Below are 22,218 nucleotides of genomic sequence, written 5' to 3'. Positions count from 1 at the left end.
GGCAAAAGCTTTTATAAGTTGTAGCTGTACGCTCTGGACTTGATTCATAAAGCTTCAGGTTGCAAGGGAAATGACATTAGTTCCAGCCTGCCATCTGATGTGTTCCTGGAGCAATCCTACAGGAAACAAAACATGCAACAGTTGATAGAGTCCCTGGGAATGGCTCTCCACAGCAGAGAGGCAAGTGTGACCTAATAATGTGCTAACAGCTCATGCCAGCAAACTCAGGCTATTTCCATCAGATTCACAGGATTCACAGTAGACATTACTCTGAGACCCTGTCCCCTGGAGCAGGGGTGACTTGGCCTCATTGCACACCCCAATCACAGGCTTCATGTTGGCTTTGCTTTTGGAAGACTTAAGGTCAGGATTTCACACCATGGCTGGAGCTAGACCCAGACTACAGTCTGTCAGCTGAGCCAAAGGAAGTGGTAATGTCCTTATCTACTCTTCCTTTATTACTGAGGGTCACAAGGGCTTGGGGTCTCCAGGGTACTGTTATATAAGGCTTACAGTTATCCAGAAACTCAATGTACAATGTACTATTGCTCAACTACAGTCTACACTGTGAACATCTGAGTCCTTATAATGTATGCTTGAAGGCCACAGAAAGAAGTGCATTGTGCATTTATGGCTGCCTTCCTTTGTAAGAGACCCTAGACAGAATCCTGTCTGGCATCCCAGTTTTGTGAAGTTCATGTTGCATTATTTCACTGATGTGAGTTTGAACCCTGATTTGGAGACATTTCTGTGATAGTTCATGTCTACCCAAGCCTTGCCTGCTGATTGCTAATCAAGGAAAAATAACAACAAATGAATCCATTTGGATTAGAAGCCCCTTCCTTACCACCGATAGCTCTGTAACAGCAGCACAGGGTAAAAGGACTGTATCAAGCGATTGACACACCACTCATTCCAGCTTGGTTTTGGTGATTGTTCCCTTTCTTCCAGCTTTGTTTGTTTTCCCTCTTACTTTAGCGCTTCGAGTGACTTTAGACCCTTTTTAGAAAGTGTTGTAGTGAGGCTCCAGGTTTGGCCAGATGCCCTGTGTTTATGTACTGCCTGGCTTCTTGTCTCCACCCCTTTGTAAGCACATGTGCCCTGTATGATGCTTTCTCTTTGTAGTTCAGGTACCTAGAGGCATCCCAGTGAACATTAAGGATGGGGTGAATGCCATCTTGTAGCAGAAGGCATGCCCCTTAGATTTAAGCTCCCAGGATTTAGTTCAGGAAGGGCAGCCTCTGCCGCAAGAATCTCTTGCAGCTATTTATAAAAAGATAGAGTCTCATTGCCCTTGTGGGACAGAGGATGATGGACTGTCATAGCCCAGTGTGAAAACAAAACTCTATGAAGCAGCTATTGAGAGCTGTATAACCAGTCTGGAATTTAAAACATCCCAGTTACCAAATTTCCACTGCATCCAAAAGACAGAGATGTGGGAAGGTTTGGGCAGCCATGGTAACAAACAACCGATACTTCTTTTCCAGTGATCTTGGCTACAGAGAAGTTGAGAGTGGCCTCTTTAAAGAATGAATGCTGGCGTGGCCCTGTGTGTGTGGGGATGAAATGACACTCCTCAAAATGTTAGAGTTTGCCAGCCTGAGACTGCACAGAAACAGAAAAGGGCGCTTCTGTGCCCTCCTGCCACATATCTGCCCTGGTCATGTGGAAGGAAGTGGCCCAGCCACCTCTCTCTCTGAGACAGGGTTCTAGCAGATTCCAAGAAATGAAGAGTTGTAGAGCATGCCCCCTTGGTGGTGTTACCTTCTAGAGAATCTCCTGTGTGTGGGTGTGCATGCGCACATTTTATTGGTTTGTTGTACTAACACATAGGCCAGCCTAGGCTACTCGACAAATTTGTATGGTACTGTTTTCTTGTAAGTAGATTTTATTTATTTAGTTTAGACATTAAAGAATCTATCATTCACAGTGAAAGAATGTTTAAATGGAACTGTAATGAAATAAATATTCCATTAGAAAACAAACAAAACATAGAAATGAATGTAGGAGGCGTGGAAGATGGGCCACTTAGTAATAAAGCACTTGGCTTCTTAACATGAGGACTGCGTCTGATCCTCAGAACCCACCAAAGCAAGCTGCATGTGCTGTGTGCCAGCAATCCAATGCTTGGGCGACAGAGATAGGATGGCTGGGATTTTCTGGTCACCCAGTATAACTCAGTCTAAGCTTCATGTCTGTGAGAAACCTTATCTGAAAATCAAATAATAAAATACAACAGATGCAACAGATGGAGCATTCCTAAGGAGATACCTGGGTTTATATTCTGGCCTGTACATACATGTGGGCACCTGCACATATGCAGCTGCAAACACATAAACACAAGAAATGAACTGAGAAGTTGAGGGAGTGAATGTGTTAGGGTAGGATTGATGGTGCTGTGTACCAAGGGAAGAACTTCACAGAGAAACTGAGTCTGCCAAGGCAGAAAGCTGAGATGCAGTGCCGGGTGGAATTCATAGCATTTCTCAAAGACAGCCAGTCAGTCACTCTTTGCTTCTGGGCTCTCCTTCCATGCCATTCAGAGGTTGGTGTCCTTGAAGTGCAATTCTTGTAGTAAGCTGTAAGGAATATTCAGGGGTTGAGACAGAGCATGGCTCCTGAGGCCTCTGATGGAATGAGTCATATTTTCTTCTGTCAGACCACTTGGTCTTCCTGGGCACACTGAGCATGCACCTTCCAACCTGAATATTTTCATTCTGATATTGTAGTCCCCAGTGTTAATTTCTCTGTCTTTTTAAAATTATTTATTCTTTCATGTTCTTTCATCATGTTAGACATACTAAGATGATTAAGTTCTCTCTTTTCCTTCTCTCTCTCTCTGTCTCACTCTCTCTCTGTCTCTCTCTCTCTCTCTCTCTCTCTCTCTCTCTCTCTCTCTCTCTCTCTCTCTCTCTCTCTCTCTCTCTGTCTCTCTCTCTCTCTCTTTCTTTCTCTCAACTTTTGGTGGTAAAGAATCACCTTATGCAAGGATTATTCAGTTACATCTTCCAAGTTGCTGATTCATCCTTTAGCTGTATCTTCTCTCCTGTATAGACCTCCTGTAATTTATAATTAAAAAAAAAACTTCTAAAACTTGAGTATCACTTTTTAAAAAATGACCATGGCAGTTTTGTTTAGACCTTTTAGTATGTCCACTTTGGAATGATACTTTTTTCCCTGGATTATTACTTTTACCATTGATTATATTTGATGATTCTATTTGATGTTTATTATTTTTCATTAAAATTTTATTTTACTTTTAATTATTGGGAGGGAGAGAAAGCATTCAGTGTGTGTGTGTGTGTGTGTGTGTGTGTGTGTGTGTGTGTGTGTGTGTGTGTGTGTGTGTGTGTGTGTGTGTGTGTGTGTGTGTGTGTGTGTGTGTGTGTGTGTGAGAGAGAGAGAGAGAGAGAGAGAGAGAGAGGGGAGGGGGTAGGAAGAGAAGAGAGATATAGTGCCCACAAAGGCCAGAAGAAGGTGATGGATTTCCCTGGAAATGGAGTTCCAGGAAGTGTGAGCCACTTTATGAGGTGATGGAAACTGAACTTGGGTACTCCCTAAGAGGCAATATATTCTCTGAACAGCCAAGTCATCTCTCCAGCCCCTGTTCTCTTCTTTCATTTAAAAATTTGTGGATTCTGTGCCCATCTGTATACTTGAGGTTTATTACCCAATCTGTGTGGATATATTTGTTTGCATGACTTTCCTCTGGAGATTGTGGGGGATGTCACAAGACAGGTGGCATTGGCCACCCTCAGCCCTTAGAGATCTCCTCTCACAGACTTGCTAGTCAGGGTCTGCTGTGTGTGCATACCAAATCCAGGAAAGTTGGCCTGGTAGAGCATTAAGGGTTAGAGCTGTAGTTTCATGAGATTCAAAGAAGGAGCAGTGTACTTTGAACACAGAAAACAAGAGAAAGGCTTGGAGGAGTCTGGGACAGTCCTAGAAGAACAGGTGATGTTTTAGTAGGAGTTCTCAAGAAAATGAAATTTAAGAATAGGCAACTATAGAGACAGAACAGTCAGATGTCATTGAAGACAGGATTTGGGAACCCTGCATTGTAGAGGCTGCCACTGAGGGATCATGAGTATGCTATGTAGCAAGTAAGAGTAGGTGATGCTGGTACTCCCACATTTACTCATGCAACCCTTATCATCCTGCCTTCCTTAATCCATCTAGCACTCTTCCATCTATTATCCACCCATCATCCATCCATCCATCCATCCATCCATCCATCCATCCATCATCCATCCATCCACCCATCATCCATCCATCCATCCATCCATCCATCCATCCATCATCCATCCATCCATCTACCCTTCATCCATTCATCTACCCATCATCCATTCATGCATACATACACTCACCCATCCACCCACCCACCCACTGTTCTCTCCTTTCTATCTTCCTCTATTTCTGACTCTGTCCTTCCTTTCTTTTTCTCTTTTCCTCCTTCCTCTTTTGATTCCTTTCTGTTGCTCCAGTCACAAATGTAGGAGTGACACCAGTTGCATCTGCTTCCCCTCATGCCCCATATGAGCAGTTCAGCACTTGCCTCTTCCTAAATGTCCCTCAGATCTGCCCTCATATCTCCCATTGACTGAGGCTGTCCCCAGCCTTAACAAGGGAGCTAATAATGTGTCTATGGAGACAGAAAAATGGGTTGTGCTGTGAATCGACAGGCATGTTTTTGACTTCTGAGTAGTAAGCTCTCTGCAGGGGGAGTTCCAGGGCAGTTAGAGCCAGAGGCTTCCTATCTAAGCAGCAGGCCAGAGTTCCTGGAAGAAGCAGCTTTGCAAGAAATAAGTCCTTTGTACACTGAAAACAGGTTGAAGATGCGCTTGCTCCATTGCCCTGTTCAGCCTCCAGCTTAGCAGTCCATCACACTGGTTAGAGTGTGGCCATTTCCTCTGTGGTCATAGGGCTGATGGGAGCTCCTCTGCATGGTGTAAGATAGGAGAGTTCCAAATATTGCTAGCCTAGGAAATACCCAAACTCGAAATTTTCTTTGGCTGTATTGTAAAGTCCACACATCTTACATCATCCCAAGCCAGGGATTATTTAGAAAAACTTCAAGAATGGATTTAACATTTCCAGAGACAATCAATACGGGGAGACGAAACGAGGTCACGGCAAAAACAGACGCTTGTAGGGCCACAGCTGTCCTTGTGCAGTGAGCAGGGCTGCAGAGTGTGAAGGACACCCGCGCATGTCATGTCTCCTCTGAAGAGATGCTAATTTAATAGGCAAGATCAGACATGTCTGAATGAAAAATTCAGTAACCCTGACTAATAGAGTGTCAAGTGCCAAGTGAGCGATAAATGCTTCTGGGTTTCAAGTTAGGTTCTGGGAGATTTAATAGCTTCACCAGAGCCAAGGGCTCTGATGAAATAGGCCTGAGGGTTCCTGTACTCTGAGACAGATGGCTATACTTCACACGTCTGCCCGTTTTCCCCTAAGTACGTGCTCTCGGTATCCCACAATCTTTGTGGATTTCAAATCTTTCTTAATTTCTTCTTGGATCTCTGGGTCATTTTGAAGTATATTAGTTACCAAATATTTGGGCTCTTTGTTTTCTAGCCTTCTTTTTGTTACTGCTTATTAATCAAACCACCATTATGGTTGGAAAACAGAGCTTGGGTCTGCTTGGGACCTTTAAAGCTTATTCAGATTTACTTTTGGATTCTGAGTGAGTTCTTCTAGCCTGGCCAGGGTCGTGTGTGCACTGGAGTCTCCATGTTCTGCTGTTAGCAGGTACAACACCAAGTTGGTTAATATTGCTTGTCTGTCTGTCAGTACTGCTCCCCTGCTTGCCTGTCAGTCTGTCCATGGCTGAGTAAGGAGTACTGAAAGCCCGGGTTATAATTGTGGATCTGTTTACTTTTTCTCAGAGTTTATCTGTTTCTGCTTCATCCATGTTGAAGCTCTTTTATCAGTCATGTTCTATTCTGGAACATTACTCATGTGCTAAGCCTGTATATCACCACAGAAACACCCTGCCTTATCTCTGATACTGTTTTATAGCTGAAATCTACATTTTTTTCCCTCCATCTCTCTGTTGCAGATTTTTTCCCTCCTTTAGTGAGTTTCTCCAGATTTTGTTTGGTTTTGTATTTGAGAGAAAGTTTCTTGTGGTCCAAGTCGGCCTCTGAGTTGCTAAGTAGTCAAGGGTGACCTTGAACTTCTGGCTCTCCTGTCTCCATCTCTCAGTGCTGGGATCATAGCCATTATACTTCCAGTTATGTTTATGGTTCTCTTTCATCTCCTATCTTGACTTAACTGGTGACTTTGTGTGTCTACTTAACCGTCACAGAATGCCTTCAAGCTGTAAAGCATTAGGTGAGCATTTCCTACGCCATCCGGCCTTTGTGTACCATCACTACACATTTTCTTAGTACACCTTTGATAAATCTTACAAAATGTTAGTAGCTTTATTAAGGAATTTCTTTCAGAATGATCTAAGTACTAAGGGAAATTGTGACTATTCACCCACATAATTCCTATTTCCCTCTCCTTCTTTCTTCAATGCCTCTATGCAAGGATGCCCTTCATTTCCTGCAGGTGGGCTTCTGGTAGACTTCTTTCCACACTTGGAGGTCTGAAATTTTCCTCTTTATTCTGAGTGTTGATAACTGGATTCAGGGCCTTACACTGGCTAAGCATGTGTACTAACTCTAAGCTTCACCCCAACTTGTCTTTACTTTTAAGGAAAAAATGAATTGGCTGGATATAAACTTTAATTTTAGTAGTTTTTCTTTGAATATGTTAAACCTGTTGTTCACTCCTATCCTTTGTCTGATGAAAAATCGTGTTTTATGTATTTATTATTTTATGTGTCTGCTTGTCTAACCACCACATATGTGCAGTGCCCAGGGAGACCAGAAGAGGGAGACAAATCCCCTGGTACTAGAGTTAAAGGCAGATGTGAGCCACTCAGTGTGGGTGCTGGGAACCGAACCCAGGTTCTCCAGAAGAGCAGCCAGGGTGTTTAATAGTTGTCACATCTCTCCAGCCTGAGAAACTGGCTTTCTGCAGTTTCAGCCCCTGTCCACTTTTGTGAACTTTTTGGATCTGTGGTTTGTAGTTTCAAGAAAATAAATGGCCATTTATACAAATGATTTTTCTGTCTGCTCCTCTTCCTGTTCCTTCCGAACTCCAGTTAGAGACCCATGGTGCCCCTTGAAAGAGTCCCACAGTTACTGGTTCTCTGTGCAGTGTTTGCTTCTTTGTTGGGGTATCTCTGTGTACCTCAAATCCTCTTCCTTCATTTTCCATGTGTTGGGCACCCAGGTGTGCACCCAGTGTTGGTTCCTTTGGTCACCTTCAATCTTTAAGTCGCTGTTTCTTCATCTCATTTTGAATAATTCCTACTGCCGTGTTTTCAACTTCACTGATTTTTTTTTTTATCATGCAGAAACTAATTTATAATTGTTTCAATCTAGTATATGTTCCATTTTCAACTTGTCTCTCACGATGATTTCCTCTCTGGCCTTCATAGTTGAGTCTTTATATTACCCATGTCCCAACTTAGTGCTCTAGATATGTGCTTGACTACAAATTTGAAATCTATGAGTTCTGGATTCACACACATTGACTTATCACTTCATCGGGAACCATATTTTCCATTGGTTTACATAGTTGGCAAGTTCTGGTTTGATGCCCAACATGAGATGGTGTTGGGTATGGGGTATTGTTTTGTCAATGTCCTTTCCTGAGCTTTTATCATGACATGAGTCATTGGGAGCCAGTTGAATCTGTCATTTTTGCCATCGTTCCCTTTAAGATTTATCAGGTAGAAGCAACATGCGGTTAGCTTACCTTCTGAACAAGGTTATCCCTTATGAGGTGAAGAGCTTTGATTCCGTGATCTATGTTGTGTTCTGTGGACACCTCACACCAACTGCTGGTCATTGTTGCTGGTGCAATGTGGGGCAACCTCCCATCCTTTGGGATGAATTTCTTTAAGTACTCTTAGTGACCTGCACTCCACTAAATACTCTAGGGCAGGGCTTCTAAAAATTTTTCCATCTGTGACCTCTTTGCAGCTGGAAATTTTTTGTAGGGCACCAGCTATATAAGTATGCAAAATAGATATGTAAGTCAAGTACTTAATGAACATGAGTTGTAAATTTATTTTTAAAGAAATCCTTACATACACATAATTTTTCCATTTAATACCAAAGAAAATTAATATGCAAATTTGATGTGTGTGTTTCTTTTTACCTAACAATTAGACTGTGGCTAAATATTTGATGCTGTAAGATGGAGAGCCATCCCCACTGATTGTTTTCAGGGTTTATTAATTTTTTAACTTTATAACCATTGGCACTGAGAAGACTGTGTCACATAAATACCTATATAAAATGGCAGACATATATTTAGAGCAATTTAAAAATTATTATTAAAAACCAAAATTCATTTGATAATATTTCATGAAACTCAAATCACCAACAGAAACAGCCATTTTAAAAATCAAAATTCTAGCACAGTACAATTCCAAGATATATTAATTTGGCATTTATATAATAAGGAATGATGGCAGAAAAATACTAAAAGTCTTTTTTTTCCCTGAAATTTAACCGTTACATTTCTGTATGAGTGATGGGGCCTTGTGAGATTGCTCAGTGGTAAAAATCACTTGCTGCTAAGCATGAGGACAAAGTTTGATTCCTGGTACCCTCATGGTGGATGGAGAGAACCAACTTTTTCAGGTTGTCCTCTGACCTCCTCATGTGCTTCAACACACATATGCACACACAAAAATAAAGTGAATAACTTTGTGCAGGCAAAGCACTGCCATTCGAACATGGATAACCGTGTATCTGCACCGCTGTATCCCTGGGTGTCTCATGGCCTCTGTGAAGCACAATGAAAGTGGGCATCCTAACCAAGGACATAGTGAAGCCTCATGGGAAACGCTCTCAGGAGTACCTCAGCTTTGATGCTGCTTGGTTTGAAATTTTTGTTGGTATGTTCCAAAACATTTGGCTATGGCCAGATTCTCAACCCCCCACATTTTTAAAAGCCAAGCCTTGGGAATGACTTGCAGGCCTCCAAGAAGTACCCTCTCTATGTTATGGTTTGTCTTTTCATGTGCTGTCCCTTGCAAACCCATGTGATCTTGAACTCTCACGTTCTGTCTTCATTTCAAGGGATCCACTTGTCTCTGCTTCAATGCACTGCCTGGGCTGTGGCCAGGACACTCCCCCAAGGGCATAAGCCAGACTAACTGTATTAGCCATTTTGGTGTATTTCCTGTTTTGCTCAGATCAAACCCTGAGTGGACTGAATTCCAGAGCCTTGAAATCTGAGTGTCTTCTGCATCATACTTGTCTCAGGGGCTGGTCAATTGTGCTGGATTTGCTGCTGTGTTTTTTTTCAGGTTTTGAAGGTGGAGCTTTCTCTCCAGAGAGTATCTGGTTAGGCTAGCATTGCCTTGGCCAGAAGTAGAACATTGTGCTCTGCTCCTTAGGGATGTCTCTCTGACAAGAGTGTGAGCCATGGAAACAAGAGCTCCAGGGTTGGCATGGCTAGAGCCGTGCATGGCATCCAAACCCTCCAACTAGTGTTCCTCAAAGCTTCTCCTTGTCTATAGTCTACAAGGATTTATTTGATGAATTCATAGTCCAGGGAATGAGCTCTGGGCCCCCCTCATAGTTGGCGAGTGTTCCACCTCACTGCTCGTCTCAGTGCCGAGACAACTTTAAAAAGTAGTGATGTATTTCTCCTATGTATTTGTAACTTGCCACGGCAACTTTGGAAACTGTAAGGTACAGTGCAAGGAAAGGATGGTATTTCCAGAAAACTGTAAGTATATAAATGCCACAACATTTTAAAGTTATTCTTTTTATTCTTAAAGGTATTTTAAGCTTTAAATTATCTTCATGCTTTTTATACATGTTTCATTTCTTTTGGTTGTCTCCCTTCCATCACATCGTCCTGCCCCCTTTACCCACTCCCCGCTTCCACCCGACCCCTAGTATACCCCCTTTACTGTTCTCCTGTCTTCTTCTTATCATTTAGATTCAGGAATCAAGTTTTAAACATGGACATATTTTGCATCACTCTTTTTACTCCCAGGATCCATGATTTTCATTCTGTTTTTCTCCATAAACTTAATTTGAATGTCATGGATCAGTGGCTTGCTTCATTTGAAACATCTATGGATTTCCGTAAGACACTCATTTGAAATAAACATGCAATACTTTCTTTTGACTCCAGATATGAGTTTTAAAACCAGTGTATAGATGGAGTGGCAATCACAATTATCAGGAGGAACCAGTTGGTGTAGGCAATGTAAATGTGTATAAAGGCTGATGGTGACTCAGTCCAGCAACTGAAATGATTGGAAATGGAACCTTCTTTGAGAGGAGATGGCCTTTGTTAGCTTGTTTGCCTACAGTGGTAATAATTATTGTTGAGTAAGACCAGATCTAGCTGATCCTATGGATACTCTGCAATAAAATTAACTTTAAAGAAATCCATAGTGGTCACTCCTAAAATCTTAATACATTATCTAAAAATTATCAACAGAAATGCCCTAAAAGACTAGGTTCTATTTTGTTGTTGTTGTTTGCTGTTCGTTTTAGTCCAGGTGCTAAATATTGAACCCAGGGCCTTGTGCAGGCTCAGCACATACCCTGCTTTTGAGTGACATCCCAGCCCCTTCCTAGAACTTTAGTGTCCGTTATACACTTGCACAGGAAATAAAATGTAAGTCATGGTTTTTCCTATAGCAAAGAGTTCCTCAGCCCTGTTCAGGATTTAAAACAACCCAGTAATTAAGGCAATCTCCACACTCTTTCAAATCTGCTGTATGCAATAACGCATGCCTGTATAGGAATGCACTTCAGCTATTCTGATTTGTTAAAACAGCATCATGGGTGGTACCCTCTGTGGCAGCCCAACTGGGGTCAGAAGTCTTAGCACCTTGGTGCCGGTCTAGGGCACGTAGGAGTTAGTGTGACTGCCACTGCTGTCACTGGAGTAAGATGCCTGTGACCCGCAGGGACTGTGTTGCTGACCACAGGCTGGGAAAATTGGTGCCAGAAAGGACAGCTCTTCTGGTCTGATGGGGCCAGGGAGCACAGTGCCTGCCTGTGACCTCACATTCACAGGTCAGATCTGTACAGGAATTTTGCAGATCATTTGCCTTCAGCCTCAGAGCAAACTGGTTTCCCTTCTCCTTGGCTGTTCCCCCTCTTTGATGGAGATGTTTCCTAGTGTTATCAGGTGGAGAATGCCACTGCCTCTTCTCAACTAGTTTAGAGTTTCTGCTTACTCATCTGTTTCCTTTTCCAAGCAGTCTGGAAGTTAAGAGTATCTCAATAGTTAAGAAGCTATTGTCAGTTTTCTTGGTTCTTTTTGGATATTGTTACTTCTCGATCAGGGCTTTTAGTACGTTTGCCACATTTGCTTCATTTTCTTCTGCCAGTGAGACTAATAATGATTCTCCTCCTCCCTTCTTTATACTTCAGCCTACCAGGTCGAGACAAATGTCCCACCACCTAGATCAGTGAATTGCTCTTTGTTTGCCTTGTCCTCTCATTGTGATGGGAGGTTTATATCCTTACCTTTAGACCTGCCTAAATCCAGAGCACAGTGGATAGCTGCCCTAGGCATTGGAACAGCATTTGATACCAAATTTATTTAGTTTATATCTACCAACTGCTCTCTCCTTCCAGCTCCTTCTGAACCACCCTTTCTCACATTTCCTCCCAATGTTCATATCTTGTTTTTATTTGTTTTTTAGTAGCCCACTGAGTCCAGTTAATGCTCCCTAAATTCATATGGCTGTGGGGGCATTCGCAGGAGCAGGGCCATAGAACAGTCACGGGCCATACCCCTAAAGAAAACCGACTTTCCCACCTCTAGCTGCTGTCAACTGCAAGTAAACCCTCGGCTAGAGGTTCAGCCTCATGCATCCCTGCCATCCATTCTGGAATGTTGTCCGGCTTGAGCTTGTAGAGGCAGCCATAGCTGCCAAGAGGTCTTCGGGGACATGACAAGCCCTCAGGATATAATATTTGGATAACCCAAAGATGTGGCCTCTTTCTTCCTTACCCTCCCTACAGGGACAGCAGAGGTAAGGAAGAATCTACTATGGTGTCTGCCCAGCTGAAAGGCCTAGAGGTGCAAGGGAAGACATCCCCTTCGCCTTCTGAAGGTTCATTGGAAAGGCTCAGCAACAGGCAGAGTTATAAGAGAAAAAGGCAAGAGGGGCCCAAAGTATGATTACCTGACCCCCAGAGCCCATTCAGAGGAAGGAAAGGAGGCAAAGTGGTTAGCTGCAGGAATTCAAGACAGGACCTCTGGGAACAGAGGTGTGTTATGATATATCCAAAGCCCCCAGAGAGTCTCTTGAATGGACGCTGGGCATGGTAGTTCATGCCTATGATCCCAGCACTTGGAAGGCACAAGCAGGAGGATCACTATGAGTTCAAGGCCAGCCTGGATGACATAGTGAATTTCAGCCCAGTCCATGCTACAGAGTGAGATTCCACTGCACAATTCATTATCAATCAAACGAATGACCCACTAGAGAGTTGGCTGTGGAGTGGTGATGGCTGACCAGGGAGAGTTTAGAATTGCTTCCAGAAGTTTTCCTAGTCACACAAATGACCTTGGAAAGCTCCCCTTCTGCATGTGGCTGGGAGGAACAAGAAGAGGTTAGAAAGTGCTTGGCTCTGAGGCCGCCTCTGCCACCTCCACTTTCTTCTTCTTCCGAGGTCCTTGGTGTGTTAGAGAATTGTGTTGTTAGGGCGTCATTTCTGAACTTCGGCCAGGGCCTTGGAGCAGGAAGCTGCACGAGTTCATATGCAGACAGAAAGCTGGAGTTGTGGAAATGTGGGAGAGGATGAGAAGGTTTCACATGTGTTTCGATTCGAGCCTAGGTCCCAAGCCACGACCCAGAGTGAGGCTTGCTTCCTGAATCTGCCTGCCCTGGCTTCTCACGGGATCTCACCAGAGTCCAGCACCAAGTGCCCCTTGTTCTGCCCTTTGCAGAGTCCCTGTCTAGCTAGTCAGCCCTATCCCCTGTTACCTTTCAGATCCATCTCCATCCAGGTCTCGCTGTAGTTATTACTGGGCTTTTCTTGGGAGGTGTATACACATGTCTGTTTGCCACAGATGGGGCATCAGCAGCAGATCCAAGTGATATGCAGGTTCATGTCCAGCCTGGGGAAGTAGTGAATTAATTGGGCCTACTTTCAAGAACATGGGTGAAGGGTTCTTCACCAAGAGAACAGGCAACATCCAGATGGCTCCATGACCAAATAGCCACCCTGGCATAGATGGTGACTTCCTAAGGGCTGCATAGGTAAGGCCCTGCCTTTCTCCTCATGTCCCTTCCAGTTCCTCCCAGTCTGTGATCAGCTCCATGTTTGACATGCAGCTGGGATGGTGGAACCAGAATAACGGAGTGGCTGGGATCTCAGTTGATGCTGTAGGACTTGCCCTTCTTTGGTGAGGACCATCAACCACAGGTCCAGCTTTTAAGAGCCCCAGGCTGCTAATCACAGCTGATCTGATGAATACAGTAACTCAGCCTGGGAGAATGAGGTTCCTAACACTGTTTCTTTCACTGAGATCTGTTCTCTGCTATCTTTTTCTGTGCATTGCCTAGACTCTGTCATGAGTTATCTTTAGTGTCTCCAGCAGCACCTAAACTTGTGACTTTTTTTTTTTCCTTCAGAGAAAGCTCATGATGTAGTATAGCAGGGACATAGAGGTTACTTGTGCCCAAATGGGCTCAGTTGCCCCTTGGATCTGTGGATGCCCAGAGAGTAACTCTAATTAGGTAAAAGTTTGGTGTCTTTATCTGTCTCTTCTGCCACCTTAGTTGCTAGCTCAGATCTCCACACACAACTCTGCACTCATTTTAATCACCGACAACATATTTGCCTAGAACCAGTCATTCTCCCCACTCAAGGCCAGAGGCAATGAAGGGGTATTCAACACTTGCAGGTTATTGTAAGCAGTGAGTGTCAACTACCAGCTTTCATGAGGTCCTGTGCCAAGCCAGTGTCTAGACATCTCCTGTGACCCACCTGGACCTGAAAGACCTAACTCAATGCTACCTTTTGGACTTACCCTCTTTCTGAATCTGCTTTTCTGTCATCACCCTTGGATTCTTGGACAACAGGTTCATTGGTGAAAATCAAGGATTGGGTGTAGCCACCCCTCAGCTCCTCTGGTAGCAGTGACTTTGTCCCTTGTCAAGGCTCCCATGGCTAGCTATCCTGGGACAATGACTAACAGACCATTGGTGATGTAGACCATTGGCCCGTGCATGCTCTGGATTCCCCACGTGTGACTGAGAACTTCTGTCAGAGCCCTATGTGAAGAGACACCTCAGCCCTCTCTGCCTTCCCAGAGATGCCGGGCTGAGAACCCGGAGGGGAAATCCCCTTTCTGCTTCACCATCACTTTTTCCTATCTTCTCCTCTCTCCTCTTCCTCCTCCTTCCTGTCTTCTTTCTTTCAGTGTCTCTTTGTGTAGCCCCGGATGGCCACAAACCCATGACCTTCCTGCCTTAGCCTCTCAAGTGCTGGGATTGCGGTGTGTACTACCATTCCTGACTGTTTCTCTCTTGGGTGACTGGATAAATCCATCGTCACATAGGCCATGTGATCTGAGACTCTTTCAGCCATAGGATGGCCCATGACCCACAGGGCAATACCAATCTGCACAGTTGCTCTGCACCTACAACATGTGACACAATACTGTGGAGTCTTGGGCCTCACAGCCAAGCCATGTGGCTGAGCTGTATTTGTGTAGTTGTTGGTGTTTTTGATTGGTGTTTACTAGACCTGGCTTTGTCTCTGTAACTGAGTGTTTTCTTCTTTATTTTTCCTTCTTCCTATTCCTGTCAGTAGCTAGTGGACTGCTCCTGTCAGCAAGGTACATTTGTAATATGGCTGCTTCAGTTTTCCTTTCTAGTTACTAAAGCTAACAGCCTTGCCTTGCCATTTATAACAAAAACAAAGCATGCTCTAAACCATGGGTAGAATGCAGTTAGCTCTCTTGAGATGTAGTGAGAGGAGAGAGTCTCACTGTCTCACAGACCGTGGCCTCTTCTCTTGACCAGGGCCATATATATCTGAACTCTATCCCAGCAGAAGTACACTTGGGAGGGGAGGGTCTCCAAGGATGCCTCTGAGCAGGGGCTGAGGATAGGTCATGTATTGAACTACTGTCGAGGGTTTCCAGATGTTCTGTTCTCTTCATGGGCATCTACTTAATACTTACAAGTGTCTGTGTGTTTCTCAGATGTGAAGTGGGCTTTCTCCTGCATCAGTGGGTAGAAGGGATGGTGTAGTGCATGTGGAGTGGCCATCACAACTGTCAGGACCAGGGTTTCTATCTGAATAGTAAGGGAGGAAATTGACTAGAGAAGAGTGGTAGGGAGCCAGAATACTGAACACTGCAGAGTGTTCAAAATTTAGTACCAGTTTGCCTAAAGAGAAAAGAGGGGGCCTGTTCAGGCTGTTTCCTTAGTGGTCAGTCCAAGCATCCCAGTGCCTCAGCAGAGTCACAAGGTACAGAGTGATGTTCACGTGTTCAGATGAGGTCCGGTAATACTGTGCACTGAAGCTTAGCTGTTTAAGAAACAGAATGGCCAAGAACTTGGTTAGGCTTAGGAGTATAAGCCAAAAGTCATCTGGAAGAACCTCACTGGGGAATGTCTAGTCTGAGGGACTGCTGAAGGGCTGTTTAGGTTAGCTTTACATCCAGGCATTTTGGAGCAATGAGGATGTTACAGAGGGAAAAGATGTTAACTGGGCACGTGGATGGGAAGGCCAACTGGTTCCATTTGCATGGTAGAAGTGGGCTGGTGTGTGTGGATCTGTGCGGATCTAGGAACTGGTGCTGGCTGTGTGCTCCTCCCAAATTCCTCAGACCAAGACTTGGTCTCTTTGCTCTGGTCACAGCATGTATCCCTGTGTGTTCAATGAAGGCAAATAACATGCTAGGGATGGGTGTGTAACAGTAATCAGAGCAGAGGGAAATCCCTGAAGCTTACGTTTTTCTGGAGTAACCCCCAAGAGGCAGTAATAATGGGTATTTACTATGTTCTGGACATTATAACGGCTCTGTGAATATTCATTCACTTCATCATACTAATGGCTAAATCGTGTTCAGGTTAACGTTGCTATTTTACCTGTGTCAAGTGAGGACAACTCACAGCTCACCCAATTCTCTTCCTTACTGGCTAACATCTCATCAGCCTGGCAATGGCCAGAGAACTCAGGTCCACAGGGGACCTGTGTGAGACTCTGTTCATGGTAGGAGAGGGCAACATGTCATTTCACAGGGAATTTTACCCTTTACATGCTCTGAGAAGAGTTTTGGACCAGGGGACCTTCTATTTTATGAAAATGTATTTTCATAAAATAGAACAGGCATGCTATTAGTCTCTTTCCCCAAAATGCAAGTAACTAATTGTTCATTGTGGAAGACCATTGGAATATTCATGAAGTTTTTTTTAAGTAAGTATGCATGTGTGTTTCTGTGTGTGTACTTGTGCATGTGTGCAAATACTGCATGTTAAGACTTAATCCTAACTCAGTTTCTAAAATCAAATGGTGACGGGACCTGAGCTTGAAAAGCTTCACTCTTTACTCATGATTTTGATGAGTAGCTGCATCCAGTAGCCATGCAGTTATAACGTGTAACACCAAGGAAAGTTTGTCAGAGGGGAAATTGAAAGCCCAAAGCAGCAAGAATGGAAGGCTTTTCCAGCCAGACTATGTGTGATACCTCTGCAAACATGTGGCTTGACCATGTCTACTTCTCTTGGATAGAAGGTACTTCAAGCATGAGTGATGCCGAGTTTGGAAGGAAGTGATGTGAGTGCTCTGTGCCTAACCCTTTTGAAAGGATGCTGTTTTTCTAGTGTAGAGTAGGTCATATTCTGAGAGAACCTAGGATTTCCTTGGAAATGAGCCCTCCATCATGAAGCATGAGGCTCAAGAAGGCTGGAACACCCAGGATGTTTCTGGATAGCAATAAAACTAAGTGGATTAAAAACCTGAGGTCAGAAAGAGATCCATAATGGTCAAGACAAACATGACTTCATCCATGCTGGGATATTCCTGGTTTATCTCAATGATTGTCAAAGACCTCAGGGAGATTCCTCAGACAAGGTCCTGTGTGAAGGCCAACATACCACTCTAATGGCTTTTTGTTTATGGTATCTGAGAAGTTACTGGGGAAGAAAAACCATTTAACTCAAGGGCAGTTATGTGAGAGCCGACTTAAGATGGCGCAGTCATGTCAAGCTGAATCCACCAAGAAGGAAAAAAAGCATCATGGAAGGTACTAATGAAGAAGAAAACAAATATTGGGAGCCAACTAGGGAAGCTGAATTATAAATGTAGCCATGCCATGCCACATCCATCTACTGCTCTTTAAAGATAAGTGAGAGCATTGATGTGTAAAGGTGTCTAAGAGAGATAAATAAATGTTACAATAAGGAACACTTGTGTGTCTTTTTTGTCTGGCCTTTAGTAAGTTTGGCTAGGTCACATTTGGTGTCGTTGATTCCTACAATATCAAATATGTATGTTTACTGTAAATACTAAATTGTATTTCAAATCAAAATGAGATGGTTTTCAGATTATCCTCTATGTGGATTATCTGTACCATTTTTATCATAAATAATGGAAAACTGAATAAAGATAATGATAATAGTGATGTTTGTGACAATTCTTTCCTGGTTCAACGCATTTCTTTTTGAGTGGAACAAACAACAACAACAACAAAAAAAAACCCATACATAAATGTTAGAGATGTTTTGTGCATAATATTTTCAGGAAACCTGTATCTGTGGACATAATAATTTGCCTGCCTTAGAATTCACGATGACACTTTCTTCACATTCACAATAACAATAGACGCACATTTTCTATCCAGGAAAAGACAAGCATGTTCTGTTCCAACTAATCAAGGTATTTGTACTTCAGAGATGGGTGGCCTGAGCTAAGCTGCCAAGTTAAAGTGGCATTCTTATATGCTGGGTTTATGGATATGTGGAATATCAATAGAAATCTGTGTGTGGAAGTAAATAAAACACAGCTTTGTGTTATGGAAATTACAAAACCATGGCTCAAATAGGCTTTGAACATATCTTAAGTCAAGATGACTTATGAATCCCAGGGCATTATTATACAGGATCTGCAAGATCGTTAGTTAGACCCTAATATGAGTAATTGTGAGTCCCGGGAAATATAAGCTTTTCAATAGAATAGAAATTTTGTAGCAGAATCTCCTGGCCTGGGATTTACTTCTTGACTAACTCTCTCCCACACACACCTTTCTCCCCCAGTCCTTTCTCTCCTCTCCCTCATTTTATCTTCAAGTGGTAATTAAATGATTTAATGAATAGCATTCTCTTCCTTCTGAGGTTGTGAAAGTTTTGGTTAGCTTGGCGCTAACTGGGACTCCTCTCAACTCCTGGGAGTTAAAATCTCATTAGATTGAATGTAAAGTTCAGTGGAGTGGTGGTGTGCATGCTTAGCAAGCAGAAGGACATACCTTAATCCACAGTATCTGAAATAATCTGAGGAACACAGGTAGAATTTATTTTATTGTTTTCATAAACTGGATAGAACAGGATATGGTAAATGTCCTATGCCTTGAGTGCTGAGAGCCACATTCTCCCTGAGGATCACCTCTTTATAGCTGTAGAAGCGGGTCAGAGTCACTGACAGGTGGCCAGTCAGTCTCCGTGTCCCCTGTCCACCTTAGTCCTGATACTTGATTTGAACTTGTGTATCTGACGTCACTGCTTCATATCCACAGAATTGCCTATCATCCTTTCACCGTAGTTACTCACTGAGAGACTGAGACCATCAGGTCAGAAAGAGTGGTGAGACACAGTACAGGCAGATGCCAGTTCTGTATTCTTAGGGGCCTTGAAGAAGTGTGGTTTGGGTCCAGTTGACAGTCTCGCTGTCTAAGCAGAAGGCCACCAGTGGAGGGCAGAGAAGAATGATAGAGTCTGTTAGAGCCAGCCTGTGTAGCCCTCCTTTATCCTGTACCCAGAAGTACTGTTGCCGGTGTACTTGTTAGTCACGTGAGCCCGCATTTGTTTATGGTTCCTTTTGATATCAGGCTGACTTACCATGAATTTCCAGTCACTAACAAAACTGAATAAAACTGCATTTTGTTGGAATATGGGGCAGGGTGAGGCATTCATACTGCATCTCTTAACTCCACTGAAATGTTTTAAGCACAGATGATAATCATCTGTCCTGTAATGCTTGTGCTGAGTATATTGTCATGTTCTGAGTCATGTTTAGGCTCAGTTTTTGGTATCAGATCAGGAAAATGTAAGTTTATTGAGTATTCTGGACATTCACAATCTTACCTTGCTTAGGCTGTGGGGAAAACACGCACTCTTTCTATTTTCGAGAAGGGCTAGATTATAGTTGGCAGTTATTGATTATCTGTACTGTGGAGTGCAGCCATGGTCTTAAATATTGCCAAAGGTTATTTATATTTTACTTTGAAACATAACCCTTAGGGAACAGCTCTATCTCCTTTATCATGTCCGTCTTAGACCAATGCAATAATATATTTATTTTCAGAACTTGAAGTTAACATTGCAAGCAAGATCACTGGTTGGCATCAGAAGCCTTCTTGAGTTTTAATGTAGGCTGTGGCTAACTTGTAAGGCAAACAAATGCATGGAGGGGTGGAGTGGGGGTTGTCACCGAGTAGTGGGGCCCTAAGTCCCATTGCCAGCACCAAAATATATTTTTAAAATTTAAAAATAGATGCATATAACTCACTAAGAAATACATTACTTATCAGAAGATATGTGTAGACACAGTGATTTGGAAAGGTGTGCCACCGAAGGTATTGTATCTTGATGCTCTAGAAGAATGTCACATGAGTGCTATGAGATCACCCCCATAGTCTGCCTCTGAAGCCTCAGCACATTTTTCACTATTTTTGCAGGGTTTGTGCTAAAATTGGTAACGTGTCTATCATTTTCAGGCAAGATGCCTCTTCTGTTTAGACTTTTGAGAGCTGACAAATGGCCGCCGGAATGTGCCTTCTGACTGGAGTCTGTGGTCCTGCATTTTGTTCCAATGATGAATTGGCTTTTTGCAGAAGGAAAGCCATTGGAAGCATATGGTTCAACAGTTGGCTGTGGGATTTTGTTTGTTTATTGTCACTCTGGAAGCTGCTGTGACCTCGCTTCGCTGTGCCCTTAAAAATCCAAGACACTTTGGTCTATGTGTTTGTTGTATTAAAATAGACACTGCTTTCATTTCTAAAGCAAGGAAACCAAATTTTGTGGTTGGGCTGTGAATGAAATTGTAGATCCCTTTCCTTGTGAGAACCTTTCTTTTCTGATCTCCAGGAGACAGTTTTTCTCTAGCATGTGAAGGAGTCATTGTCAAATTCCCTGAGAGATTCTTTTATTTCCTCATCCTAGCCTGGGCACTGTGGCTCTCCCACTTCCTGCAGCAGACACCTCAGCCATAGTAGAGGTAGTGTCCTTATGGTGTTTTCTGCTGTGTTGCTGTAGATTGCAGGGTGGGGACTTTGTGTCACACTTTTTTGCTTAGTGAGTGCCCACCCTGACAGGGTTCCTTTATCCCCTCATATATCAGGAAGCATTGTTTTCTTTTTGTCTTTAGAACTCTGAGCAGCTTTCCTGAACTGTTCCTGCCAGCCTCTAATTCTAACACCTGAGCATGCTGGGATGTGTGGACCTGCTGCTGATTCTAGTCCGCCTTCCAAAGGCTTGCCTTTCTCCTTGTATGTACAGTGTTTTCTTCATTTGGGGGACCTCTTTGGAGCAACAAGATATAATTTAACTTCAGATACCACAGAATCCCTTGGCTCCAAAAATGTCAGTTAGCATCTGTGTCCTTCTCTAGAACTGCTGATTTCCCTTGATGCTGTGGTTTCATTCAGGCTTTTTCCCCATGGCATGAGGGATGTTTAATGGTAACTTCAAATTATCATAATGCACACACTGTGGAGGACTACCCTGGAAATGCACATGATGAACTCCATGTTTCCAGAATGTGAGGAATCCTCATTTGGTAGTCTGAATGGTCAGCTTGTCATGATTGATGAGTGGCCCCAGAGTCTGTGCAATTGAAGTATCCCCTTGAAGAGTTAACACTGTGTGAACAAGTGTCCTCTGTCACAGAAGAAGGTGAGTGAGTACTTATCAGAGTGCATTTCGAGAGCCAAACAGACAAAGTAGGAATAGACAAAAATTCACACTGTGGCTCATCTGCTTGAGTAGGAATTTGTGCCCAGATACCTTATTCTTCATAATATGTAGATGCAGGTTGCCACTGGGTCACATTGTCTGGGTTTGTCTCCCTCTTCATTGCCTTCCTCCAGTCCCCATATTGCTGCTGCCTGGGCTGTGTCCAGCCTGTAAAAAGTTTTGCTTAGAGCAGGACCACCTGGAAACAAAGGTTGTGGTTTTAATGCTTTATTTGGACCTTGACCCACATTGTGGAAACTCTGGGATGCCATGGTCGCTGGTCAGAAGAAACGCCATGGGAATACTTGAATTGCTTCACCGTGCTGGCTGGCTGCTTGACTGTCCCTAGCAGCAAGAGGCTGGCTCCCAGATAGGTCAAAGAAAGAGAAAAGGTGCCCCACTCTTCTCTGAGACACTTGTTTTAGTTATAAAATATGGCTTAAATAAGCTCAGCTTTGGAATATGTCCTCAATTTATATGAAGGGGTAAGCCTACTTTAAAAAAATAAAATGTTTTCATTTTCTTTAAAAAAAAAATAAAACCCTTGCAATTTATTCTCTTGAGAAACAATGTAACTTCAGGAAATGAAATGACTGTAAATGTGTAAGTTTCTCTATAAACTATCGGGAATGTCTCTGTCTTGATTTCATTCCAGGGGTCTTAGCATTCCCAGGTTGCTCCCTCTCTCCAACCATAGAGAAGCTCCTGGCTGACTCAGCTTGATCTGAGATGGCACCATCTCATTAATTTCTTTTTGTGGAATATATTGTACCCAGATCCATCTGACTTTTCCTCTTGACTGTGAAACAGATTTTCCTCCAGTGGCTGGCTGTTAGATTTTGTTCATTCCACTTCAGTTTAACCTCGTAGCCCATGACTGCAGGGGAAAGAGCTTGGGATTCTAGTGGAGACAGAATGTGGCAGGTCACAGAGGGTTCTTCTCCTGTGGTCTTCAATGACATTCTCTTCAGGCCTCC

At 43.3% G+C, this 22,218-nt stretch overlaps 1 protein-coding gene across 10 annotated transcripts in view; it reads left to right on the top strand.

The window, feature by feature from the left end:
• The window catches only part of Ptprm (protein tyrosine phosphatase receptor type M), a 709,515-nt gene that overhangs the window by 208,455 nt on the left and 478,842 nt on the right, over positions 1-22,218 (top strand). For 9 of the 10 annotated variants that reach the window (XM_036172968.1, XM_036172967.1, XM_036172965.1 and 6 more), the window contains exon 1: positions 9,774-9,807. The exons of the other annotated variant lie outside the window; for it this stretch is intronic. In XM_036172968.1, the coding sequence (XP_036028861.1) occupies positions 9,789-9,807 (19 nt within the window). In that variant the 5' untranslated portion in view covers positions 9,774-9,788. Of the gene's footprint in view, positions 1-9,773; positions 9,808-22,218 lie in introns of those variants that run through there. 10 annotated transcript variants of the gene reach the window in all.

The sequence above is a fragment of the Onychomys torridus genome, chromosome 23, assembly GCF_903995425.1.
Source record: "Onychomys torridus chromosome 23, mOncTor1.1, whole genome shotgun sequence".
Classification (NCBI taxonomy): Eukaryota; Metazoa; Chordata; class Mammalia; order Rodentia; family Cricetidae; genus Onychomys; species Onychomys torridus.
Note: the sequence above shows the minus strand (reverse complement) of the source record. Positions and strands in the feature narration are given on the sequence as shown.